Genomic DNA, 25,360 nt, shown 5'->3' with positions numbered 1-25,360 from the left:
CACTTCAGTATGACAGCTCTGATCACGTCAGTATGACAGCTGTGATCACGTCAGTATGACAGCTGTGATCACTTCAGTATGACAGCTGTGATCACTTCAGTATGACAGCTGTGATCACACGTCAGTATGACAGCTGTGATCACTTCAGTATGACAGCTGTGATCACGTCAGTATGACAGCTGTGATCACGTCAGTATGACAGCTGTGATCACGTCAGTATGACAGCTGTGATCACTTCAGTATGACAGCTGTGATCACTTCAGTATGACAGCTGTGATCACGTCAGTATGACAGCTGTGATCACGTCAGTATGACAGCTGTGATCACTTCAGTATGACAGCTGTGATCACGTCAGTATGACAGCTGTGATCACTTTGAAACAAAGACTTAGAAAAACCACAAGGAAGGTCAGAGCGGCAGCCGTTTTGTGTCGAACCTTTGCAGTCTCATCCCAAAACTCTGATTAGGCTCTAACGTGAAAATGCTTCTTTCTTTTTCAAACCTATGCTCTTGATGCAAATCAGGGCCACCCATCTCAGAACATCAGTGGTCAACACATAAGAACCAAACCCATCTCAGAACATCAGTGGTCAACACATAAGAACCAAACCCACCTCAGAACATCAGTGGTCAACACATAAGAACCAATGCTATGAAGAGGCCTGAGTGACATCATAGTCTGCGATGAGCCGTTTTATGTGCGACAGTTTCTCATGGAGATATTCACAACGCTTCTTCTCTTCCCGGTAGCCTGGGAACTTCTGCAGAGACAGGAGAAAGGATTATTATTTATTTTTATATATATATATCCTGGGGGACCTTTAAAAAAGGAAAACACCAAGTCTGTATTTTTAGTCCGAAATTGTCACACGTTTAAAACAAATTCAACCTCATGTTGTGTCACTCATGTTTACACATTGACTACGAAACTTTCGTCCGCCATTAAAGTTTTCGGAACAAGTTTGATTTTCACTAGCCTTTTGCGAGCTGTTTGACCCGTCTTGTGTTTTCAGATTAAATGTTTTATGTATTTCCAACACCATACGGAATAAACACATAAACACATTTCCTTTCTTGGATTTCTTTGCATTTCATGTCGATGTAAAATGGAGTGAGGTAGATTAGATTATAGCACAGGTTAGCATACAGAGCTACATTTTTTCAAGATTAGTTTTACCTTTCTGTACTTTTTGTACTTCTCCTGTATTTGGTCTTCCATGATCTAAAATGGTACAAAACACAGTCAATTAAACAGGAAATATTCAGATAACAAAAAACAACTCCCACCACAGATCAGCACTGTGAGCATACTCAATAGCAGTATGTGTACATGCTTGCATTTAATATGCACATATACTGTATATGGTTTAACCCATTGATACCTGATGCAGCATTTGCGTGTATATCCCTCATTTGTGTGTGTATCCCTTTAAGACCGCGAACCGCGTGATGCGGTTCCCGGTCTTAAAGGGATACACACACAAATGCTGCATCAGGTATCAATGGGTTAAAGCCCAGTGGCTTTACAGATTCACCTGAGCATAAATACATCATTCAGATGTATATGAGCATGTGTGTGTGTGTGTGTGTGTGTGTGTGTGTGTGTGTGTGTGTGTGTGTGTGCGTACCTTAACTCATTCAGATGTGTATGAGCAGCATATGTGTGTGTACCTTGTATTCTTGAGTGCCAGGGGACAGGGTCTTGATCTTGGATCCCAGCTGAACAAACATGTGAGTGATGGTGGCGATCCTGGAGTGGAGGTCTTTGTACTCGTCGTACTCTGCACAGAAGTCGTCCTGATACCTCTGACGCTGCTCCACACTAGTTATGGTGCTGTATGTACTAAACAGAGAGACATGGACAAACTCTCCTATTTATACAGATAGCCATGACACACTTGTGACGTTATGTTGAAGAACATCACAGGAAGATCATATTGATCAATTTATCCAACTACTGTTTAATGTGGAATAACATTAACACCTAAATCCTTCTTCCCTCTTTCATTATTTTTCTCCTGCTAAAAGTGATGAAGATAATTGTTCTAGTCCACAATTGTATCTTTATTTTCTGAATTTCTATCTATCTCAAAGAGTGTTTTTTTATTTTCTTAATTTTGTGCTGTACCGTTTTTTACACACAAGGTGGCAGCAAAGTGCCATACTGTTTTTATGTGAATGTATTGGCACCACAGACAATTCTTGCATTTTTCAGTAGACATACATACTGTACATACATACATGCATGCATGCAATTTCTCTCTACTAACTTGTTTTTGACCATTCAGCAAAAAAGAGCAAATTGATCTGACATTTCCTAATAATTACTCTTGGGGATGGAGAAGCAGTAGCTCAGCAAGCCTGCTCATCTAAACCTGCCGTTTGCCACCAACACATTGAAAAGCCAATATAATCTAAAATATCGTAGACATTATTGTGGCAGTGACAGCATGTGGGACAACAAAACAAAATCATCATAAATCATCTGTTTACACTCACAGCATGTAACCCGGCTTCTCCTCAGAGGCCGCAGCATTTGGGATGTCAGGATCTGTCAAATGCACAGAGAAAAGGCAAACGACATTAGCCTGAGCCAACTCAACACAGCCATCCCAATGACACTTTGTCATTGCCTACATGCTTACATCCAATCCACTTTATTTATAAAGCACATTTAAAACAACACAGTTGACCAAAGTGCTGCGCACTCAAACAAAAGACAAAAATAAATAGGAGTGAAGAAGAAAATACTCAGCACAGACAAAATAATAGACAGACACAGGGACTAATGGTAGTCAGACAGAAATTCAAATAAAATAACAATGAAATAAAAACAACCCCCATAGCTGAGTCAATTAAACGCCAAGGAGTAGAGGTGTGTTTTGAGGTGAGATTTAAAGATAGGCAGTGTGGGGGCCAGTCTAACATGCAGAAGCAGCTCCTTCCACAGTTTGAGGGGGGTGTAACTGCAAAAGCACGATCTCCCCTGAGCTTAAGCCTTGCCTTTGGGACAGCCAGGAGTGACTGGTCAGAGGACCTGAGTGACCTGAATGGGACATAGGGTTTTAAAAGCTCAGAGAGATAGGTTGGGGCTAACCCATTTAGCCATTTAAAAGCAAACAATCAAATCTTAAAACGCACAGGCAGCCAGTGGAGGGAGGCCAGCACAGGGGTGATGTGCTCATGCTTGCGTGTTCCTGTCAAAAGGCGAGCTGCAGCATTCTGGACCAGCTGCGAGCGAGAGAGGGAGGCCTGGCTAACCCCAACATAAAGGCCTTACAGTAATCCAATCTGCTTGAAATAAAAGCATGAATGAGCTTCTCAAGGTCACAGAAAGATTAAAAAAAAAAAAAAGGCTTGACCTTAGATAAAAGCCTCAACTAGAAAAAGCTTGATTTAACCACAGATTTGATCTGTTTGTCAAGTTTAACATCACTGTCCATTTTCACACCAAGGTTTGTGACAGTGGGTCTTACAAGTGGTTCCAGGGGGCCCAAGTCCATGTGAGGGGAACCACTGGGCCCAAACATCAGCACTTTACTTTTACTGTCATTAAAATGGCCATCCATCCATGCTGTGATGTCGTTTAGACAGTTCAACAAAGGGTTAACTTTAGGGAGTTGGCATCCGCGCGTTTCAGGCGAAGGTTCATCTGCGTGTCGTCCGCGTAGCAGTGGAACGAGATGCCGTGCCTCCTGAGAATGGACTCTAGGGGAAGTAGGTAGAGAGCAAAGAGGATTGGCCCAAAAATGGAACCCTGGGGGACCCGACAGGGAAGGGGTGCTGAGGAAGACTCGGGCCCCGTTCCAATACCCATACTTGTACTTCTTTCTTGTAGTATGTACTGCCGCTGCCCTCACAAAGTATGGATTGTAGTGTGCAGCATGCATGCAAAATGCATACTATTGGGACACACTACATCTGTCGTCACGTGAGCTTCCTGAACTCCGACCTCTTGCTCACTTCCGCCGACGTCCGCAGCGCCACATTTGAGTTTCTTTTTTTTTTTTTTTTTTTTTTTTATTCAATAAACAAAGTCTGGCAGTAACAAACAGTACATTATACAAAAAATTCAGACTAAACATTTACAAAATTGGAACAGACAATCAAATAAACAAAATAAAATAAATAAAGCAAAAACATTAAGTCAGAGATCTAAACAGGAATCAAGATATGCATGTTTTGGTACACACCATGCTTGTTTGGTTTTAACATATTTCAAGGCTTTCTTAAAGTTAATTATCTCATTCATGAACACGCAGCTCAGTCAGTGCGACGTAACTCCAGTAGGTGGCGGTAATGCACAAAAAGTTGTTTGCCAACCGCCATAAAACATTAGAAGAAGAAGAAGAAGAAGACATAACTTCCTGCTGCGCAAAGGATTGTGGGGAAGTTTGGCTGAAGCAGCATGCATCGATGCATACTCCGAAATAGGAGCTGATGTAGTACAACATCCTGGTACTCTTGGCATACTGCATCTGACATACTATGTATTGGGACATACTAAATCTTTTTTTGCCTACTAAATAGTATGGAAGTATGGGTATTGGAACGGGGCCTCGGTGTCACCAAGGCTGACAGAAACATGTCTGTCAGACAGGTAGGACCTGAAGCACTCCAGGGCAGTGCCTCTGCTGCCGTCACAGTGCTCCAGGCGGGAGAGCAGGATGGTATGGTCCACTGTGTCGAATGCAGCTGTGAGGTCTAAAAGCATAAGAATAGCAGAGTCCCCGGAGTCACTAGTTAAAAAAAGAGAATTAAAAACTTTTAAAAGTGCCGTTTCAGTGCTGTGAAGGGCTTTAAAACCAGACTGGAACACCTCAAGAATGCCATGAGAATCTAAAAAAGATTGTACTTGTGTGAGTACAACCTTCTCTAAAGAATAAAATGAAAGAAATGAGAGTTTGGAAATTGGTCTGGAATGGGGGGGAAACCGAGGAGTCCAGATTGGATTTTTTGTATTAGAGGTTGCACCACAGCATGCTTAAAACTAGTGGGAACTGAGGCCAGGGGGCTATTTATATTATATTTATTATTATTATTATTTGGATGTCGGGTCCGATTGCATCACAAACCTCTTTAAAAAGGTGAGGGGGGAGAGCCTGAAGGTTTAAATCTGACAGAGACACAGACTCAAACTGGTTAAAAACAGCAGAGCAGGTGACAGGGACAGAAGGTATTGAAGGACTGTGGGTAGCAGTCACTTCAACACTGTTCACACTGCAAACCCTACACTTCAACACTTCAACATTAAATCAACACCTGCAGGCACTAGCCTGAAGGTCATAAGAAGACAGGGACAGAAGGGTCATAAGAAGACAGGGACAGAAGGGTCATAAGAAGACAGGGACAGAAGGGTCATAAGAAGACAGGGACAGAAGGGTCATAAGAAGACAGGGACAGAAGGGTCATAAGAAGACAGGGACAGAAGAAGTCATAAGAAGAAAAAAAGCGAAGGGATTTTTCACAGGTTTCTGAGGAATCTTCAAGACAGACAGATTGGGGGTTATTAAGAAAATTGTTGATAGTGCTAAAAAGAACACGAGGTCTGTGACAAATATTAGAGATAATATCAGAAAGACGTTTGGTCTTTTCAGCTTTAAAGATTTTCTGGTATTTACACCAGCTGGCCTTTAACATAATAAAAGACACTTGCGTAACTTGTCCTTTTTCCATTTGCGTTCAGCTCTCCTGCATTCTCGTCTGACAGTGTCATTCAAACATGGTTGGAGTTTATGTTTGGGACGCATGATTCTGAATGGAGCAACAGTGTCAAGAATGTTACGGCAAAGTGGAATAAAATAGAGCGGTTAGCTCCTCAGTACAGAGTGAGTCTCAGTGGGACTTTTAAAAGCAGCTGAGAGCGGAACAGCAGCGGAAGGGTTAACTACACGAGACAAGCAAGCTGCGGCAGACTGTTTAGGTTTATGACAGGGTAGAGAAATCTCAAATAAAACAGACATGTGATCAGAGGAGACTGCATCGCACACTTCAATGTTAAAAACAGGAGGTAGACCACATGATAAAACCAGATCGAGGACCTATCACAGACTGCACAAGATTAAAAGAGTCAATCAGGTTTAAAGAGTATTTGGCTAACTGCCTAGAAGGACAGCAGGCGTGGATGTTGAAATCTGCGACAATTAGAACGCCGTCATATTTTGGCATAATTCCAGCCAAGAAGTCAGAAAAGTCATTGATGAAGTCCTTGTTATATTTAGCAGGTGGATATATATATATATATATATATATATATATATATATATATATATATATATATATATATATATGTATATATATATATATAATATATAACTGCGCACACTGGGTGAGATCGATCCAGTTCAAACATATTCAGTTCAAAGCGAGACTAGTTCAAAGCTAGAGGGAGTGACAGAGGAAAGTTGCCTACAGTTAAAATGTTTCTTAAAAACAGTTGCTCCTCCTCCTCCCTCTTGTTTTGCTGCAGGGCAGAGCGTGAGCATGTCTGCCCACACGCCTCTGTGCAGACGAGCCCTGAGCCCGCGGGTGTCAGGAGACAGCTGGGCTTAGAGACCTACGTGCTGCTGGAGATGTTATTCAGTCAATCAGCCACAGAACACACTGAGCACTCAGGAGAAGAACACACTGAAGCACTCAGGAGAAGAACACACTGAAGCACTCAGGAGAAGAACACACTGAAGCACTGAGGAGAAGAACACACTGAAGCACTCAGGAGAAGAACACACTGAGGACTCAGGAGAAGAACACACTGAAGCACTCAGGAGAAGAACACACTGAAGCACTCAGGAGAAGAACACACTGAAGCACTCAGGAGAAGAACACACTGAAGCACTCAGGAGAAGAACACACTGAAGCACTCAGGAGAAGAACACACTGAAGCACTCAGGAGAAGAACACACTGAAGCACTGAGGAGAAGAACACACTGAAGCACTCAGGAGAAGAACACACTGAAGCACTGAGGAGAAGAACACACTGAGGACTCAGGAGAAGAACACACTGAGGACTCAGGAGAAGAACACACTGAAGCAGGAGAAGAACACACTGAAGCACTCAGGAGAAGAACACACTGAAGCACTCAGGAGAAGAACACACTGAGCACTGCAGGAGAAGAACACACTGAAGCACTCAGGAGAAGAACACACTGAAGCACTGAGGAGAAGAACACACTGAAGCACTCAGGAGAAGAACACACTGAAGCACTGAGGAGAAGAACACACTGAAGCACTCAGGAGAAGAACACACTGAGCACTGCAGGAGAAGAACACACTGAAGCACTGCAGGAGAAGAACACACTGAAGCACTCAGGAGAAGAACACACTGAAGCACTCAGGAGAAGAACACACTGAAGCACTGAGGAGAAGAACACACTGAAGCAGGAGAAGAACACACTGAAGCACTCAGGAGAAGAACACACTGAAGCACTGAGGAGAAGAACACACTGAAGCACTCAGGAGAAGAACACACTGAAGCACTCAGGAGAAGAACACACTGAAGCACTCAGGAGAAGAACACACTGAAGCACTCAGGAGAAGAACACACTGAAGCACTGAGGAGAAGAACACACTGAAGCACTCAGGAGAAGAACACACTGAAGCACTCAGGAGAAGAACACACTGAAGCACTCAGGAGAAGAACACACTGAAGCACTGAGGAGAAGAACACACTGAAGCAGGAGAAGAACACACTGAAGCACTCAGGAGAAGAACACACTGAAGCACTGAGGAGAAGAACACACTGAAGCAGGAGAAGAACACACTGAAGCACTCAGGAGAAGAACACACTGAAGCACTCAGGAGAAGAACACACTGAAGCACTCAGGAGAAGAACACACTGAAGCAGGAGAAGAACACACTGAAGCACTCAGGAGAAGAACACACTGAAGCACTCAGGAGAAGAACACACTGAAGCACTCAGGAGAAGAACACACTGAGGACTCAGGAGAAGAACACACTGAAGCACTCAGGAGAAGAACACACTGAAGCACTGAGGAGAAGAACACACTGAGGACTCAGGAGAAGAACACACTGAAGCACTCAGGAGAAGAACACACTGAAGCACTGAGGAGAAGAACACACTGAAGCACTCAGGAGAAGAACACACTGAAGCACTGAGGAGAAGAACACACTGAAGCACTCAGGAGAAGAACACACTGAAGCACTCAGGAGAAGAACACACTGAGCACTGCAGGAGAAGAACACACTGAAGCACTCAGGAGAAGAACACACTGAGCACTGAGGAGAAGAACACACTGAAGCACTCAGGAGAAGAACACACTGAAGCACTCAGGAGAAGAACACACTGAAGCACTCAGGAGAAGAACACATTGAGCACTCAGGAGAAGAACACACTGAAGCACTCAGGAGAAGAACACACTGAAGCACTGAGGAGAAGAACACACTGAAGCACTCAGGAGAAGAACACACTGAAGCACTCAGGAGAAGAACACACTGAAGCACTCAGGAGAAGAACACACTGAAGCACTCAGGAGAAGAACACACTGAAGCACTCAGGAGAAGAACACACTGAAGCACTCAGGAGAAGAACACACTGAAGCACTCAGGAGAAGAACACACTGAAGCACTCAGGAGAAGAACACACTGAAGCACTCAGGAGAAGAACACACTGAAGCACTGAGGAGAAGAACACACTGAGCACTCAGGAGAAGAACACACTGAGCACTCAGGAGAAGAACACACTGAAGCACTCAGGAGAAGAACACACTGAAGCACTCAGGAGAAGAACACACTGAAGCACTGAGGAGAAGAACACACTGAGCACTCAGGAGAAGAACACACTGAAGCACTCAGGAGAAGAACACACTGAAGCAGGAGAAGAACACACTGAAGCACTCAGGAGAAGAACACACTGAAGCAGGAGAAGAACACACTGAAGCACTCAGGAGAAGAACACACTGAAGCACTCAGGAGAAGAACACACTGAGGACTCAGGAGAAGAACACACTGAGGACTCAGGAGAAGAACACACTGAAGCACTCAGGAGAAGAACACACTGAAGCACTCAGGAGAAGAACACACTGAAGCACTCAGGAGAAGAACACACTGAAGCACTCAGGAGAAGAACACACTGAAGCACTGAGGAGAAGAACACACTGAAGCACTCAGGAGAAGAACACACTGAAGCACTCAGGAGAAGAACACACTGAAGCACTCAGGAGAAGAACACACTGAAGCACTCAGGAGAAGAACACACTGAAGCACTCAGGAGAAGAACACACTGAAGCACTCAGGAGAAGAACACACTGAAGCACTCAGGAGAAGAACACACTGAAGGACTCAGGAGAAGAACACACTGAAGCACTCAGGAGAAGAACACACTGAAGCACTCAGGAGAAGAACACACTGAAGCACTCAGGAGAAGAACACACTGAAGCACTCAGGAGAAGAACACACTGAGGACTCAGGAGAAGAACACACTGAAGCACTCAGGAGAAGAACACACTGAAGCACTCAGGAGAAGAACACACTGAGGACTCAGGAGAAGAACACACTGAGGACTCAGGAGAAGAACACACTGAAGCACTCAGGAGAAGAACACACTGAAGCACTGAGGAGAAGAACACACTGAAGCAGGAGAAGAACACACTGAAGCACTGAGGAGAAGAACACACTGAAGCACTCAGGAGAAGAACACACTGAAGCACTCAGGAGAAGAACACACTGAAGCACTCAGGAGAAGAACACACTGAAGCACTCAGGAGAAGAACACACTGAAGCACTCAGGAGAAGAACACACTGAAGCACTCAGGAGAAGAACACACTGAAGCACTCAGGAGAAGAACACACTGAGGACTCAGGAGAAGAACACACTGAAGCACTCAGGAGAAGAACACACTGAAGCACTCAGGAGAAGAACACACTGAGGACTCAGGAGAAGAACACACTGAGGACTCAGGAGAAGAACACACTGAAGCACTCAGGAGAAGAACACACTGAAGCACTCAGGAGAAGAACACACTGAAGCACTCAGGAGAAGAACACACTGAAGCACTCAGGAGAAGAACACACTGAAGAACTCAGGAGAAGAACACACTGAAGCACTCAGGAGAAGAACACACTGAAGCACTCAGGAGAAGAACACACTGAAGCACTCAGGAGAAGAACACACTGAAGCAGGAGAAGAACACACTGAAGCACTGAGGAGAAGAACACACTGAAGCACTGATGAGAAGAACACACTGAAGCACTGAGGAGAAGAACACACTGAAGCACTGAGGAGAAGAACACACTGAGGAGAAGAACACACTGAAGCAGGAGAAGAACACACTGAAGCACTCAGGAGAAGAACACACTGAAGCACTCAGGAGAAGAACACACTGAGCACTGCAGGAGAAGAACACACTGAGGACTCAGGAGAAGAACACACTGAAGCACTGAGGAGAAGAACACACTGAAGCAGGAGAAGAACACACTGAAGCACTCAGGAGAAGAACACACTGAAGCACTCAGGAGAAGAACACACTGAGGACTCAGGAGAAGAACACACTGAAGCACTGAGGAGAAGAACACACTGAAGCACTCAGGAGAAGAACACACTGAAGCACTCAGGAGAAGAACACACTGAAGCACTGAGGAGAAGAACACACTGAAGCACTGAGGAGAAGAACACACTGAAGCACTCAGGAGAAGAACACACTGAAGCACTCAGGAGAAGAACACACTGAAGCACTCAGGAGAAGAACACACTGAAGCAGGAGAAGAACACACTGAAGCACTCAGGAGAAGAACACACTGAGGACTCAGGAGAAGAACACACTGAGGACTCAGGAGAAGAACACACTGAGGACTCAGGAGAAGAACACACTGAGGACTCAGGAGAATGGGCTTAAGGGAGCAAACACAGACGGGCTTATGAGATAATACAGTAGAAGTGCACCAATGGACAGTCAAACAAACACTCACTCAAGAGGCAGACCACACACAGAGAATTACCACTGGTCATCTGCTCCAAGCCTGTGTGGTAACATGTTATTTTGTAGCCCTGTGTGCAAGAGATTCACTCAGGGAACCAGTCGCTTCACAGCCAGACAATAACAAAGGGTGTTTTTAGGGGTATGCCAACTTGCCTTATGCTACAATATTCACACAAAAACAGTCCCCATCTGGAAGCAATAAAGTGATATCTCCGATCTGCTGCCACAGACTCACATGGGAGTCGACGTAATGCACAAAAGGAGGAAAGCATCTAGCTTTAAACAGGAAATGTGAACATGGTGCACATTTCTAAACACCCCTGAATACGACATCTATGTGTTGGTATTGGCCTGTGAGCAAACTGTATATGAAGGTTAGCCTGTGAGCAAACTGTATATGAAGGTTAGCCTGTGAGCAAACTGTATATGAAGGTTAGCCTGTGAGCAAACTGTATATGAAGGTTAGCCTCTGAGCAAACTGTATATGAAGGTTAGACTGTGAGCAAACTGTATATGAAGGTTAGCCTGTGAGCAAACTGTATGAAGGTTAGCCTGTGAGCAAACTGTATATGAAGGTTAGCCTGTGAGCAAACTGTATATGAAGGTTAGCCTGTGAGCAAACTGTATATGAAGGTTAGCCTGTGAGCAAACTGTATGAAGGTTAGCCTGTGAGCAAACTGTATGAAGGTTAGCCTGTGAGCAAACTGTATATGAAGGTTAGCCTGTGAGCAAACTGTATGAAGGTTAGCCTCTGAGCAAACTGTATGAAGGTTAGCCTGTGAGCAAACTGTATATGAAGGTTAGCCTGTGAGCAAACTGTATATGAAGGTTAGCCTGTGAGCAAACTGTATATGAAGGTTAGCCTGTGAGCAAACTGTATATGAAGGTTAGCCTGTGAGCAAACTGTATATGAAGGTTAGCCTGTGAGCAAACTGTATATGTAGGTTAGCCTGTGAGCAAACTGTATGAAGGTTAGCCTGTGAGCAAACTGTATGAAGGTTAGCCTGTGAGCAAACTGTATATGAAGGTTAGCCTGTGAGCAAACTGTATGAAGGTTAGCCTCTGAGCAAACTGTATGAAGGTTAGCCTGTGAGCAAACTGTATATGAAGGTTAGCCTGTGAGCAAACTGTATATGAAGGTTAGCCTGTGAGCAAACTGTATGAAGGTTAGCCTCTGAGCAAACTGTATGAAGGTTAGCCTGTGCGCAAACTGTATATGAAGGTTAGCCTGTGAGCAAACTGTATATGAAGGCCAATCTGTGATCAAGAGGAAAATGTGATGTAAAGAGGACCTTACTGTCAAGTTTGTCAGGGTTCTGCTTGAGATCAGGACTGCTCTCCAACCATTCGCTGCTCTGGTTGTCTTTTAAGCGCTCCCTCTCCTTGTCTTTGTGCTTTTTAGATTTCTTCTTCCTGTGCTGGATGTTGGCGACTTGCTGCTGTGTGCAGTTAGAGTTCGCCTGCTGGCTGTTGGCGACTTGCTGCTGTGTGCAGTTAGAGTTCGCCTGCTGGCTGTTGGCGACTTGCTGCTGTGTGCAGTTAGAGTTCGCTTGCTGGCTGTTGGCGACTTGCTGCTGTGTGCAGTTAGAGTTCGCCAGCTGGCTGTTGGCGACTTGCTGCTGTGTGCAGTTAGAGTTCGCCTGCTGGCTGTTGGCGACTTGCTGCTGTGTGCAGTTAGAGTTCACCTGGTGGCTGTTGGTAACTTGCTGCTGTGTGCAGTTAGAGTTCGTCTGCGGCGGCGGCGGTTGGCTGCTCACTTTGGGCCCTGGCTTCCCGGTCTCCAACACAGGTGTGTCAGAGGCGCTGGACAGTTTGTGCATAAGTGGGCAGCCATTTTGGTTCCCAACATGGTTATTTGTCCTATGAAACTCTGTTTTTGTATGGAGGGAGGGGTTGAGGGTGGGAGGTGCGTTGTCTCGTCCTCCTTTATTGTTTAAGAGTCCGTTTACAGGTGGCTGCTGTTGGAGCCTCTGCTCTGCCAGTCTCTGTCTCTTAACTGCCTGGCTTTCCAGTGGGTCCAAAGGCACTGGGCGTTTCTGAGAGAGATAAAATGATGGAGGGGGAAAAAGAGGTAGAGAAACCTTTATCTCATCTCTCAAATGATACATTAACCCATTGATACCTGATGCAGCATTTGTGTGTGTATCCCTCTAAGACCGCGAACCGCGTCACGTGGTCTTAAAGGGATACACACACAAATGAGGGATATAAATGCAAATGCTGCATCAGGTATCAATGGGTTAATGTATCCATACTAAGCACAACCTGCAAAAATGGCTTGTCATTCCGACGCTGATGTTAAGTTAAACAGAACATACAAGATAACAATCAAGTTCATACTTAGTAGTCACTTTCACAGATATTCAGAAAGACAAGGTGGATTTACCACTGCAGGATTTGTCCCTGTGCTGTGATGCAGTGTGGACTCCTCTGAAGCTTTCTGTACAGATTGGTTTGCTGGGGGATTCCTTGATTGGCAGGTGTTGTGCAGCTGCAGCTTCCTGAAAAACAGGAGGGACGGTCAGCGAAACTTTGCCATTGGTATGCACGGTTGCATTGGTATGCACGGTTGCATTGGTTTGCACGGTTGCATTGGTATGCACGGTTGCATTGGTATGCACGGTTGCATTGGTATGCACGGTTGCATTGGTATGCACGGTTGCATTGGTTTGCACAGTTGCATTGGTTTGCACGGTTGCATTGGTTTGCACGGTTACATTGGTATGCACGGTTGCATTGGTTTGCACGGTTACATTGGTATGCACGGTTGCATTGGTATGCACGGTTACATTGGTATGCACGGTTACATTGGTATGCACGGTTGCATTGGTTTGCACGGTTACATTGGTTTGCACGGTTGCATTGGTATGCACGGTTACATTGGTATGCACGGTTGCATTGGTATGCACGGTTGCATTGGTATGCACGGTTGCATTGGTATGCACGGTTGCATTGGTATGCACGGTTGCATTGGTATCGGTTGCATTGGTATGCACGGTTGCATTGGTATGCACGGTTACATTGGTATGCACGGTTGCATTGGTATGCACGGTTGCATTGGTATGCACGGTTGCATTGGTTTGCACGGTTGCATTGGTTTGCACAGTTGCATTGGTTTGCACGGTTGCATTGAATTGCACGGTTGCATTGGTATGCACGGTTGCATTGGTATGCACGGTTGCATTGGTGGTTTGCACGGTTGCATTGGTGGTTTGCACGGTTGCATTGGTTTGCACGGTTGCATTGGTTTGCACGGTTGCATTGGTTTGCACGGTTGCATTGGTATGCACGGTTGCATTGGTTTGCACGGTTGCATTGACTGATATAGGTTCGAAAAATATTATTGACGTGGGAATTAATCGCACGGAAAACAAAAGTGTCCCGGTGTGTAAGGACCTTAAGCATGCACATGTGATAAAGCTACGGTGTGTAGTAGGTACATGCAGGAGCTGTTTGGGAGTGCTGAGTAGAGAGTTGTGGATGAGGGAGAGTTATAGTTGCTGAAGGTACTGTAGACAGTGATGACGAAATTATGCCTGGGCATTGTTCTGATTTATCGTTATTATTCTGAGGCCGGTCTATTTTTTAATAAGAGTCTGATGATTTGTACTTGGTTATGTTTTTTTTCTTTTTCCTCTAAGGATTTTCATAACTTCATTACTGCCTGCAAAACAAGGCATTGTGAAAACATCAGAAGAAGCTAGGGATGCACCGATCGATCGGCACGTGACCGGAAATGGCCGATTTTCACGTGATCGGCCTCGATCGGTGGACTGCGCCGGTCACTCTAAATAGCCGATTCTGTGAGCCGATTTTCACATGACGTGCGCGCACCCCAAAGCACCGAGACAGGCACCCAGCCACCACACCACACACGCCAGCATACCTTCCTCGTTGTGGATTTTTTTCACCGTCAGTGAAGTAGACAAATCTCGCAGTTTGTCACACATGCAAGTCGAAAATAAGCCGTGGAGACAGAGATGCGGCCGAGTCCCGCTCGGCTGGAGTCCAGTCTGAGCGGCTCGCTTCACCTCACTGGCCCCCCTCTCTCTGCTCTCTCTACCCGGGAAGCAGTGCTGCTGCACCCGGCCACAGTGCACAGCCGACTTGGCGAGGTGAACGCGAGCATTGTGTCCACCATTCCCCGACCTGCCTTTTCCATTCCACATCAGCGCTGGTGCCTCAGCCTGTCAGTCATGTTGTAACGTAGATACAGGAGAGACTATTTGTTTCGTATTGCAAATAGAACGACGGACATAATAATAAAAATGCATCGGACTCACAAGTGTGCAAGGATTTCTGTGCGTGACGATATTTTTTCGGATGGCAGATAAAAATACGCATACCAAACTTCGGACTGTGTGTAAACTCCGTCTGATATTCAGACTGAAGATCGTTACTGTAACTCATAAACTCATTTCCCCTCTACTCAAGAGGACTGGTCTGGAGCCAGTCTATAAACTCCTTGTCCATGGATCATTTTGATGTTCTGTTGCACCTGTTTTCTTTTGGAAAAGTAAATGCATGATAGCTGTGGGATATAGGCTATTGGATTTAATTAAATTTTTGTATTCATTGTATTTGCACAAAAAAGCTCTGTCCAGTAGCCTAACCTGGAACACTTTTATTTTGAGATGTGTTTGAGTGAGATGGTCCTACTTCATGCAAATGATAAGATAAGATAAGATTATTTGGATCCCCATTAGATGTAAGAATTGTTCTATGAATCTTAATTTTCAAACAAAGTTACAAAAACGTTTGTGTAAGCTGTCAATTGTTGTTTTTAGAAAAAAAAATCGGAATCGGCAAAAATCGGTATCGGCAAGTCAGACTATTCAAAAATCGGAAATCGGAATCGGCCAAGAAAATGGCAATCGGTGCATCCCTAGAAGAAGCCATTCCAAAAAAGAACTATTGACAGAATATTATATTTAAGTAGACTATGGGCCCAACTGTGTGAGATGAAGAATTCATTTTGATCTGACATTTTGTTGTAGACGGCTCCATTAAAGGAACACTCTGCCCATTTTCAACCAGCATTGTATCATTAGAACATTAGTAGTATATCAGAAAACTGTAAACTGTTTTGAAGTCTGTCATTTAATTTGACAGTTATTGAGTGTTAAAGTGTGGACCAGTGACATCACTGGTCCACACTAACTCAAATTAATAACTCATTAACTCAAATCAACTCTCAATAACTGTCAAACTAGATGAATGATGAATAGTTTGACAGTTATTGAGAGTTGATTTGAGTTAATGAGTTATTAATTTGAGTTAGTGTGGACCAGTGATGTCACTGGTCCACACTTTAACACTCAATAACTGTCAAATTAAATGACAGACTTCAAAACCGTTTACAGTTTTCTGATATACTACTGATGTTCTAATGATACAAAGCTGGTTGAAAATGGGCAGAGTGTTCCTTTAAGTATTAAAATCAAAACTAGGTGTCATTTACCATTTACTGTTATTCTGCCGTGACACAAAAACAAGACACTCTTCTGACCTAAATACGGTAATTAATTGTTCCACAATTCTGAAGTGGTGGGTGTGGGGTCACATGGTCATTTCTGTCATTTCTTATAAACAAAGATGGATTCAAAAGCATTTTGAGTGTTCCTGTAGTGAAAAGATGTCCAGGCCACAGATGGAAGCTACGCCCTGTAATGGGCTGCAGGGCAGAGTGATAAACCAGAGAGTTCAGCAGTAAAGCCCTGAGCTTAAAGCCTGACCAGCCCTGAGCTTAACCCATTGATACCTGATGCAGCATTTGTGTATGTATCCCTTTAAGACCTTAAAGGGATACACACACAAATGAGGGATATACACGCAAATGCTGCATCAGGTATCAATGGGTTAAAGCCTGACCAGCAGTACAGCAGTGAAACACACCCGTCTCTCTCAGGAGGACAATGTTGTTGTGACACTTGGGCCAGGATATGATAAAGGCGTGTCACTTCATGTTTTGATTGGAGACCGGCGCAGACCGCTATATTATGATTATTGTGTTTTTCTTGGATTGCTGTCAGACTATTTGTCTTTTCTGCATCTGGAATCATGTTCCTTCAGGCAATGAAATGTCCAAATTAATTACACAGAGACAGCACGGAGCCATAAACCAATTACTTGGTAAAACCCAACCTTTCGGATTTTAACGGCCTTTCGTAAAAAGGACCTTTTACCATCTAAGAACATTATGTGACCAAGCACAATAACTTGGTCTTACATTAATATCCTTGAAATCCAATTGAAACTAGAAGGCACTCAGAGAGGACAAACCTCTCCCCCTCATTATATATAATATATACGATTATATATATATACCGTATATATATATATACCGTAAATTTCGGACTATAAGCCGTGGCTTTTTCCCCGTTTTTTGGCCCTGCGGGTTATATAACGGTGCGGTTTATCTATGGATTTTTTCGAGAAAAAAAAAAAAAAAAAAAAAAAAAATTCTCTCTTCTTTAGCACTCTTTCTAACTATAAATCCACTTCTGTTTTAATTTCCTCTCTTGCCCTCTTTTCACCACACCGCAGACACTGTGTGCACTGTAAAAAAAAACACAGGTGGTGTTGTGTTATGTTGTTTTGTTGAAATGTTAATAAATGGGAGCTTCCTCAAACAGCCATCTCTTTCCCGACAATCCCCTCTGTGCATGAACCCTTACATATGGTAATTAAACATTAAAACACAATAAAAAAAAACAAAAAAATAAAATAAAAAAAAAAACATTAAAACACCTGCGGCTTATAGTCCGGTGCGGCTTATATATGTAACAAACAGGCAATTTTGCTGCTGCGGCTTATACTCCGGTGCGGCTTATAGTGCGGAAATTACGGTATATATATATATATATATATATATATATATATTTATAAAACGGCTCTCTCAAATCAAGCAATCTGATTGGTTCACAGCCATGGTATAAATACCGTAACCCATGGCCATAACCCATGGCCATGGGTTATGAGAAGCAACTCTCTTACTAAAAGGCTTTGGTTACCTCAAATGACAATGTAGAAAAAACAAAATGGCGGAGACAGCTGTCAGATCCTTGTGAATCGATCTTCGCTTATAACTTTACTAATACTTCGCAGAAAATTATGTTTTGTACAAGAATAGACGCGGGCTAATGTCTTCTTTGCAAAAAAAAGGCTGTTAACCCTGCATTTCTAAATAAGACGTAACGTTAGTTGGTGTCGGGCTTTGCAGAAAGCTCTCAGCTTCTCAGCAAGCGCCAGGATTGGCCAATATCAACTTCAGTCTCCAGAACGATCCAATCAAATCACCCGCACGTCTATCTTCTTGCTAGAGGTCCCGCCTTACAGTAGTGTTTCAACTGACTATCAGAATGCCATGCCAGTCGGACTTATAGTATTATTATTATTATTATATTATCATACTTGGAAACCGTTTGCGGCCGAGTGGGATAACTGCTGAGCAGCGGGATATATGCCACAACACACGCAGCTCGAGTGCTATATTACTTATATATATATATATATATATATATATATATATATATATATATATATATATATATAATACAGTCCTGAGATGAGATGAGATAGTTGACGATGAATAGTTGACAACTAATCGATTAATCGTTGCGGCTTTAATTTCAGCTATAACATGTATATTAAAAGAAGGGAAACGCAATATGAATAATGTGTCGTAACAGAGCCTGGACCCACCTGGCCAGCAGGCGACTGACCACCTGCTTCTCCTCCTCGGAGTAGCCTGGCCAGTCCCTCTGCACATGCCTGTAGAGGTCGTCCCTCAGAAGGTAGCTGCTGTCTTTGGGATTCACTCTGGCCACCTGAAACACATGGCACAGCACAAGGTCATGCACCTTCAGCTCTCATTACAAGTCTTTCACTCATCCCAGAAGATCAGAGTTTAGTTTGACCATATCTACATCAAAACAGCCATTAGGACATGTAGAGTTCAATCTGAGGCTTTGTTCTTGTGTGAGGCTACCTTACATATCCTGAGTTCACTTCATGGCACTCCTCAACATCCATCAGAAGTAACAGGCAATGCACACCAGATACGTTATGACTGCGTTGTGGATCCGGTGAAACTGCCGGATCGACTCTCGCCCATGTTAATAGATGGGCGATACGATTTGAGCAACAATTAAATGGTGGGCTATTTTGACAGCCTGTCGTGTGATTACAGCTGTACTGTAGCCATTCCACTGCATGTCTATTACCAGTCAAAGGAACTTCTTATTCACCACGCCCACTTTTTCTCTCTTCCGCGTTCGACGGAACGTATTTGTTCTTCCGGTTCAGCGCTAGCTGGCGGCCATTTCCAAAATAAAACATCAGTATGAATGAAGTTTGGCAACATTCAGAATTAAGCTACACTGCGGCCAACTTCAGTTACATGTTCATAACGTTACTGCTGCGAGGAGCCGATGGCTGTACCCGGTCGGCATTTAACGTCAGTTACAAAAGCACGTCGACAGTGTTTCCTCACTGCCAGTAGCTGGACTACAGTAGGGTTTGACAGATAGCTAGTCCGACCGGTGTCAGCACAGTCAGCGCTCCCGGTCCTCGCTGCTCGTTAAGGATTTCCAATAGGCGTTATTCTGATAAACTGGTCACATATATGTTACGTTCTCACCTGACAAATATTAAAACTTTAAAACAGTTTGGGGGTTTTTTAGCTTGAAAACGGCTTTTTGGCAAGTCTAAATGACTGCGGTAGGCGTACTCTACTTCCGTGTTTAAAACCGGAAAGACGATTACGAAATGACTTCATGCAGAAGCGTCCTTGTACTATATGGGCAAAGAATAAGGTGAATACAGTAATGGGTCTATTTTGTTTGTAGTGTGGCTTCATCTTTGTTAGACCATCATGTTAAGCTATTTCTCAACATACAGTGCAGATCCCAGCTTTGATCCTTCAAATCAGTCCAATGAGTATTCATTCAACTGATGAATTATTCAGAAATGCTCACATGCATAATGGGATGCAGGATAATTAGCCACACTTTTCAATTTTTTATGATTTATTTAATTGGCCCCCTCCAGAAAAACAAAACCACCATGCAATTTGCTCATCATTTTCACAACAGTAATTTAGAATAACAGATTTTCGTTCTTGAAACTGCGGAGCTTTTGCTACAGTTAAGCCTTGCGTCCACACTACCCCGGTGTTTCCCACCTGCCAAACAGGATAAGAAGTGATCCACTGCTGCTGAGCCCGGATCAGTTCTAAAACTCCGGCTTTGCGTTGTAGTGTGGATGGTAAAGAGTAAACACATCATGTTTAATTAGGAAAGTGGTTAAAATAACACGCACACAAAGGGCAACTATTTAGAGTACAATTACAGTACATAGGCCTACACTGCACATTTTATTAAGCCATGAATCAAACCAATAACTAACAGCAGTCAACATCAACACAACCTCATCATACTAGCAGAACCTAGTGTTTCTGTAGTGGTGAGAAAAACGTTAAAAACATTATTAGTACCGGTAGTCTGAATTAAACTGAAGCTCCCTGCACTCTCCGCACCAAACTCCCTTTAAGAATGAGATCTATTAAAAATTCCTTACATGTCCATAAAACACATACCTCTAGAAACACAAGATAAAAGGCATCATATGTAGACAATCTTCTTGTCAATTCGGCATCAATATAATCCATAAAGATAAATGAGAAAGACGAGAAAAAGACGGACTTAAGACAGCTCAGAATGAGTTTTAGTCACTTAGCTTCGCAAACCAACCGAGTGGTTAGACAATCTTCTTCCCGTTAAAAAACAACAACTGCTTCCTGTTTACACTGGCACAAATGTCCAGTGTACGTGAATGGTCATGTGATATGTGTTTTCAGGCATGTTAGTATGAACGTTTTCTGGACCACAGCTGAAACGCTTGTGTGGACAGAGCGGTTTCCATTTAAAACACTGCTTTGCCGTTAGTGTGGATGGAGCCCACCTGAGAGTCTCACCATGCATTTATCTACAGTGACTTTAGCCTCCTCTATAATGTAGCTTCTAGCCAGACTGCATTTATCTACAGTGACTTTAGCCTCCTCTATCATGTAGCTTCTAGCCAGACTGCATTTATCTACAGTGACTTTAGCCTCCTCTATCATGTAGCTTCTAGCCAGACTGCATTTATCTACAGTGACTTTAGCCTCCTCTATCATGTAGCTTCTAGCCAGACTGCATTTATCTACAGTGACTTTAGCCTCCTCTATCATGTAGCTTCTAGCCAGACTGCATTTATCTACAGTGACTTTAGCCTCCTCTATCATGTAGCTTCTAGCCAGACTGCATTTATCTACAGTGACTTTAGCCTCCTCTATCATGTAGCTTCTAGCCAGACTGCATTTATCTACAGTGACTTTAGCCTCCTCTATCATGTAGCTTCTAGCCAGACTGCATTTATCTACAGTGACTTTAGCCTCCTCTATCATGTAGCTTCTAGCCAGACTGCATTTATCTACAGTGACTTTAGCCTCCTCTATCATGTAGCTTCTAACCAGACTGCATTTATCTACAGTGACTTTAGCCTCCTCTATAATGTAGCTTCTAACCAGACTGCATTTATCTACAGTGACTTTAGCCTCCTCTATCATGTAGCTTCTAGCCAGACTGCATTTATCTACAGTGACTTTAGCCTCCTCTATCATGTAGCTTCTAACCAGACTGCATTTATCTACAGTGACTTTAGCCTCCTCTATCATGTAGCTTCTAGCCAGACTGCATTTATCTACAGTGACTTTAGCCTCCTCTATCATGTAGCTTCTAGCCAGACTGCATTTATCTACAGTGACTTTAGCCTCCTCTATCATGTAGCTTCTAACCAGACTGCATTTATCTACAGTGACTTTAGCCTCCTCTATCATGTAGCTTCTAACTAGGGATGGGCATCGAATTTCGAATTTTCGAATAATCGTTGTTATTATCAAGGTCGACTTTTATTATTGAAATTCGAAATTCAAAAAAAAAAAAAAAAAAAAAAAAAAAAAAATTTGAGTGAAATGTTGCATTGTCTCCCCTGATTCTAAGTATAGTCAAATCGCTTGGTTTGAGCAAGTAAAACAATTTTTATAAGCATTTTAAGCAAGGTTTATGGAAAAATTAATGGCAGATGAAATCCCATGAAGAGGGAGAGGGGGTGACTTTGGCACCCCTTTGGCACTCAGACCTGAGCCTACTAAATATTTAATGAACCACTCAAAACTGTTTTTTATTTTCGAAAATGTCAATGTCATGTAACATGTTCTTTACTTCAGTGGTGCAATGCTTGTTTGAGCTAAAAATCCACAGCAGAAGCTTTTTATATTAATTAATAAAGCCGTAGACTTAGAATCAGGGGAGACAATGCAACATTTCACTCACACAAAAAAAACAAAAAAAAAAAAAAAATTTTTTTTTTTTTTTACATTTTTTTTTTTTTTTCGAAATTCGAATTAAATTCGAATTTGGCCAGCGAATTTCGAATAGTGTTTTTGCTAGAAATGCCCATCCCTACTTCTAACCAGACTGCATTTATCTACAGTGACTTTAGCCTCCTCTATCATGTAGCTTCTAGCCAGACTGCATTTATCTACAGTGACTTTAGCCTCCTCTATCATGTAGCTTCTAGCCAGACTGCATTTATCTACAGTGACTTTAGCCTCCTCTATCATGTAGCTTCTAGCCAGACTGGATTTATCTACAGTGACTTTAGCCTCCTCTATCATGTAGCTTCTAGCCAGACTGCATTTATCTACAGTGACTTTAGCCTCCTCTATCATGTAGCTTCTAGCCAGACTGCATTTATCTACAGTGACTTTAGCCTCCTCTATCATGTAGCTTCTAACCAGACTGCATTTATCTACAGTGACTTTAGCCTCCTCTATCATGTAGCTTCTAGCCAGACTGCATTTATCTACAGTGACTTTAGCCTCCTCTATCATGTAGCTTCTAACCAGACTGCATTTATCTACAGTGACTTTAGCCTCCTCTATCATGTAGCTTCTAGCCAGACTGCATTTATCTACAGTGACTTTAGCCTCCTCTATCATGTAGCTTCTAGCCAGACTGCATTTATCTACAGTGACTTTAGCCTCCTCTATCATGTAGCTTCTAGCCAGACTGGATTTATCTACAGTGACTTTAGCCTCCTCTATCATGTAGCTTCTAGCCAGACTGCATTTATCTACAGTGACTTTAGCCTCCTCTATCATGTAGCTTCTAGCCAGACTGCATTTATCTACAGTGACTTTAGCCTCCTCTATCATGTAGCTTCTAGCCAGACTGCATTTATCTACAGTGACTTTAGCCTCCTCTATCATGTAGCTTCTAGCCAGACTGCATTTATCTACAGTGACTTTAGCCTCCTCTATCATGTAGCTTCTAGCCAGACTGCATTTATCTGAGGACATCCATCTCCTTCAGAGGCCTCCTGACAGAGCCCACCCGCCCCACAGCCAACACACAATCTCAGCAGAGACTATTACAGCGCCGACCTAATTACACACACACACACACACACACACACACACACACACACACACACACACACACACACACACACACACACACACACACTTTAGGAAGTAGTCAAAAATGTATACAGGAAAACAGCATACAGTAAACAGCTCTAAATGAGATCAACAGTCCACTTAAAGCAGGACTGGCTCTTCGCTTCCGTCAGTAAGGTTTCCCCCTCTTCCTCTGTAGAGCACGCACACACACACACACACACTCCCACTCTTCCTCTGTAGAGCTGATCACTTACAACTACACACACGCTCAAATGGCAAATCTTCTCTTGCTCTGCGTGCGTGCGTGTGTGTGTGCGCGTGCATGCGTGCGTGCGTGCGTGCGTGTGTGTGTGTGTGAGTGAGTGAGAGAGCGAGCATCTATTTGTGCATACCTGGTCCAGCACAGTGGCCAGCTCGGCCTTGTCTTTGGGACTGGCTCTCTCCCTCTCCAGCCACAGCAGCAGCTCTGGCCTCCTGTAGGCTCTGAGAGCCAGCAGGTGGATGAGGCGGGGCTTGAGGGGGGGCGGGGCTGCGGCGCTGCTCCGCCCCCCCGTGTTGGGCGAGTGCTTCAGGAGGCTGCCGTCAGACACAGACACAGATGCAGGCCTCTTCTGGAACTTCACGCATTTACCTGGACACACGAGAGGGTTCTGCTACAGATTACTGCCAATCAGGAATGTAATTCATGAATAACAAAACTCAGTGATGCGATTCATTTCTTTTAAATCAGTTACTTTAGGATCACCTTCCCCTAAACTCTACAGAATATCAAGTCAAACTTTAATGTCTATGAATGTTGTGTTTAGTTTAGTTTTTACAAGAAAAACACCTTCTTGTACTTCAAATGGGTGTTTTTTTTAGTAATCCACAAGTAATCTACAGGAGATGCTCAGAGTTTTCTCTGACATTTAGAGAGACGGAGGCTTAAGGCTACTGGAACTAATTCAGAAGCCCTGAAGAGCTGAGCGAGGAAAGCTCACTGAAATGAAATGCGTCACGCAAACACGCTACACGCTACATTTCACATCGTCATGTTGGTGAGATGAGACACCTCCGGTTCAAAGCCTCCATTTAAAACCATCACCTGATACCTGATGCAGCATTTGCGTGTATATCCCTCATTTGTGTGTGTATCCCTTTAAGACCGCGAACCGCGTCACGCGGTTTGCGGTCTTAAAGGGATACACACACAAATGCTGCATCAGGTATCAATGGGTTAACATGAAAACATTTAGCAAAAGATTGTGTAATAAATGTTTTCCTCATGCTTTTGAGTGGCTATTAGTCTTTGGATGTAACTGCCCCGCTCATGGTTGCTGAGCTCCCTGCTCAGAGCATATGCTGGGGCAGTGAAAGCCATCATCTCTCTCTCTCTCTCTCTGTGCTAATCCCATTACATGTTAAGCTGTGCTTTGAAGGTCAGAGCAGGGCAGCAGCGGCACAGGAAAAGAAGGCTCAGCACCACGGAGGCATGTGCTGCCTGCTGCCAGGAGATAATAACGCTATCCATGATCATTAGTCTGCTACCTGCCGTTAAATCATCGTTAAAAACACTCAATTACGTCATAATGATGGGTGTGAGATTTATGGGGTGCTGGATGGGTTTTGGCATGCCTGATAATATGTACTGTGTGTTTTTGAGCACCTCCTGAGGCAGAAAAGGGAATGCAGAGCACTGCTATTAAATGTGAGTCCCTATGGACACATATGTTGCAAAGTCACCTAAAGAGCTGATGTTGCTAAATACACCCGGTCAAACTGGCCTGAACCGCCTCCCTTCTCCCTGCAGCTCCAGCACTGACAGGGGGTCTAAAGTCGTGCCAAGAAACTATTGCATAATCACGCCAAAGGTTGGGGAGGAATAGAAGAAAATTGAAATGAAAGAGAACCACAGCTTGCTTGCCAGTGCATGTCTCTGCAC

General features: G+C 43.6%; 1 protein-coding gene across 1 annotated transcript; it reads right to left on the bottom strand.

Moving 5' to 3' along the window:
• Nucleotides 1-650: 650 nt before the first annotated feature.
• On the bottom strand, nucleotides 651-24,070 carry LOC310771897 (RNA polymerase II elongation factor ELL2-like; the record flags this gene model as incomplete). The annotated part of the gene is made up of 8 exons (XM_083664399.1): nucleotides 651-761; nucleotides 1,178-1,222; nucleotides 1,672-1,843; nucleotides 2,500-2,551; nucleotides 12,232-12,970; nucleotides 13,321-13,435; nucleotides 18,639-18,763; nucleotides 23,832-24,070. Coding segments are annotated over 8 exons (1,598 nt in total), but the record flags the coding sequence as incomplete, so codon positions are not given.
• Nucleotides 24,071-25,360: the final 1,290 nt, after the last annotated feature.

The sequence above is a fragment of the Poromitra crassiceps genome (genome assembly GCF_964638095.1).
Source record: "Poromitra crassiceps genome assembly, contig: HAP1_SCAFFOLD_1466, whole genome shotgun sequence".
Lineage (NCBI taxonomy): Eukaryota > Metazoa > Chordata > Actinopteri > Beryciformes > Melamphaidae > Poromitra > Poromitra crassiceps.
This window is presented reverse-complemented; position numbering and strand designations above follow the sequence as displayed.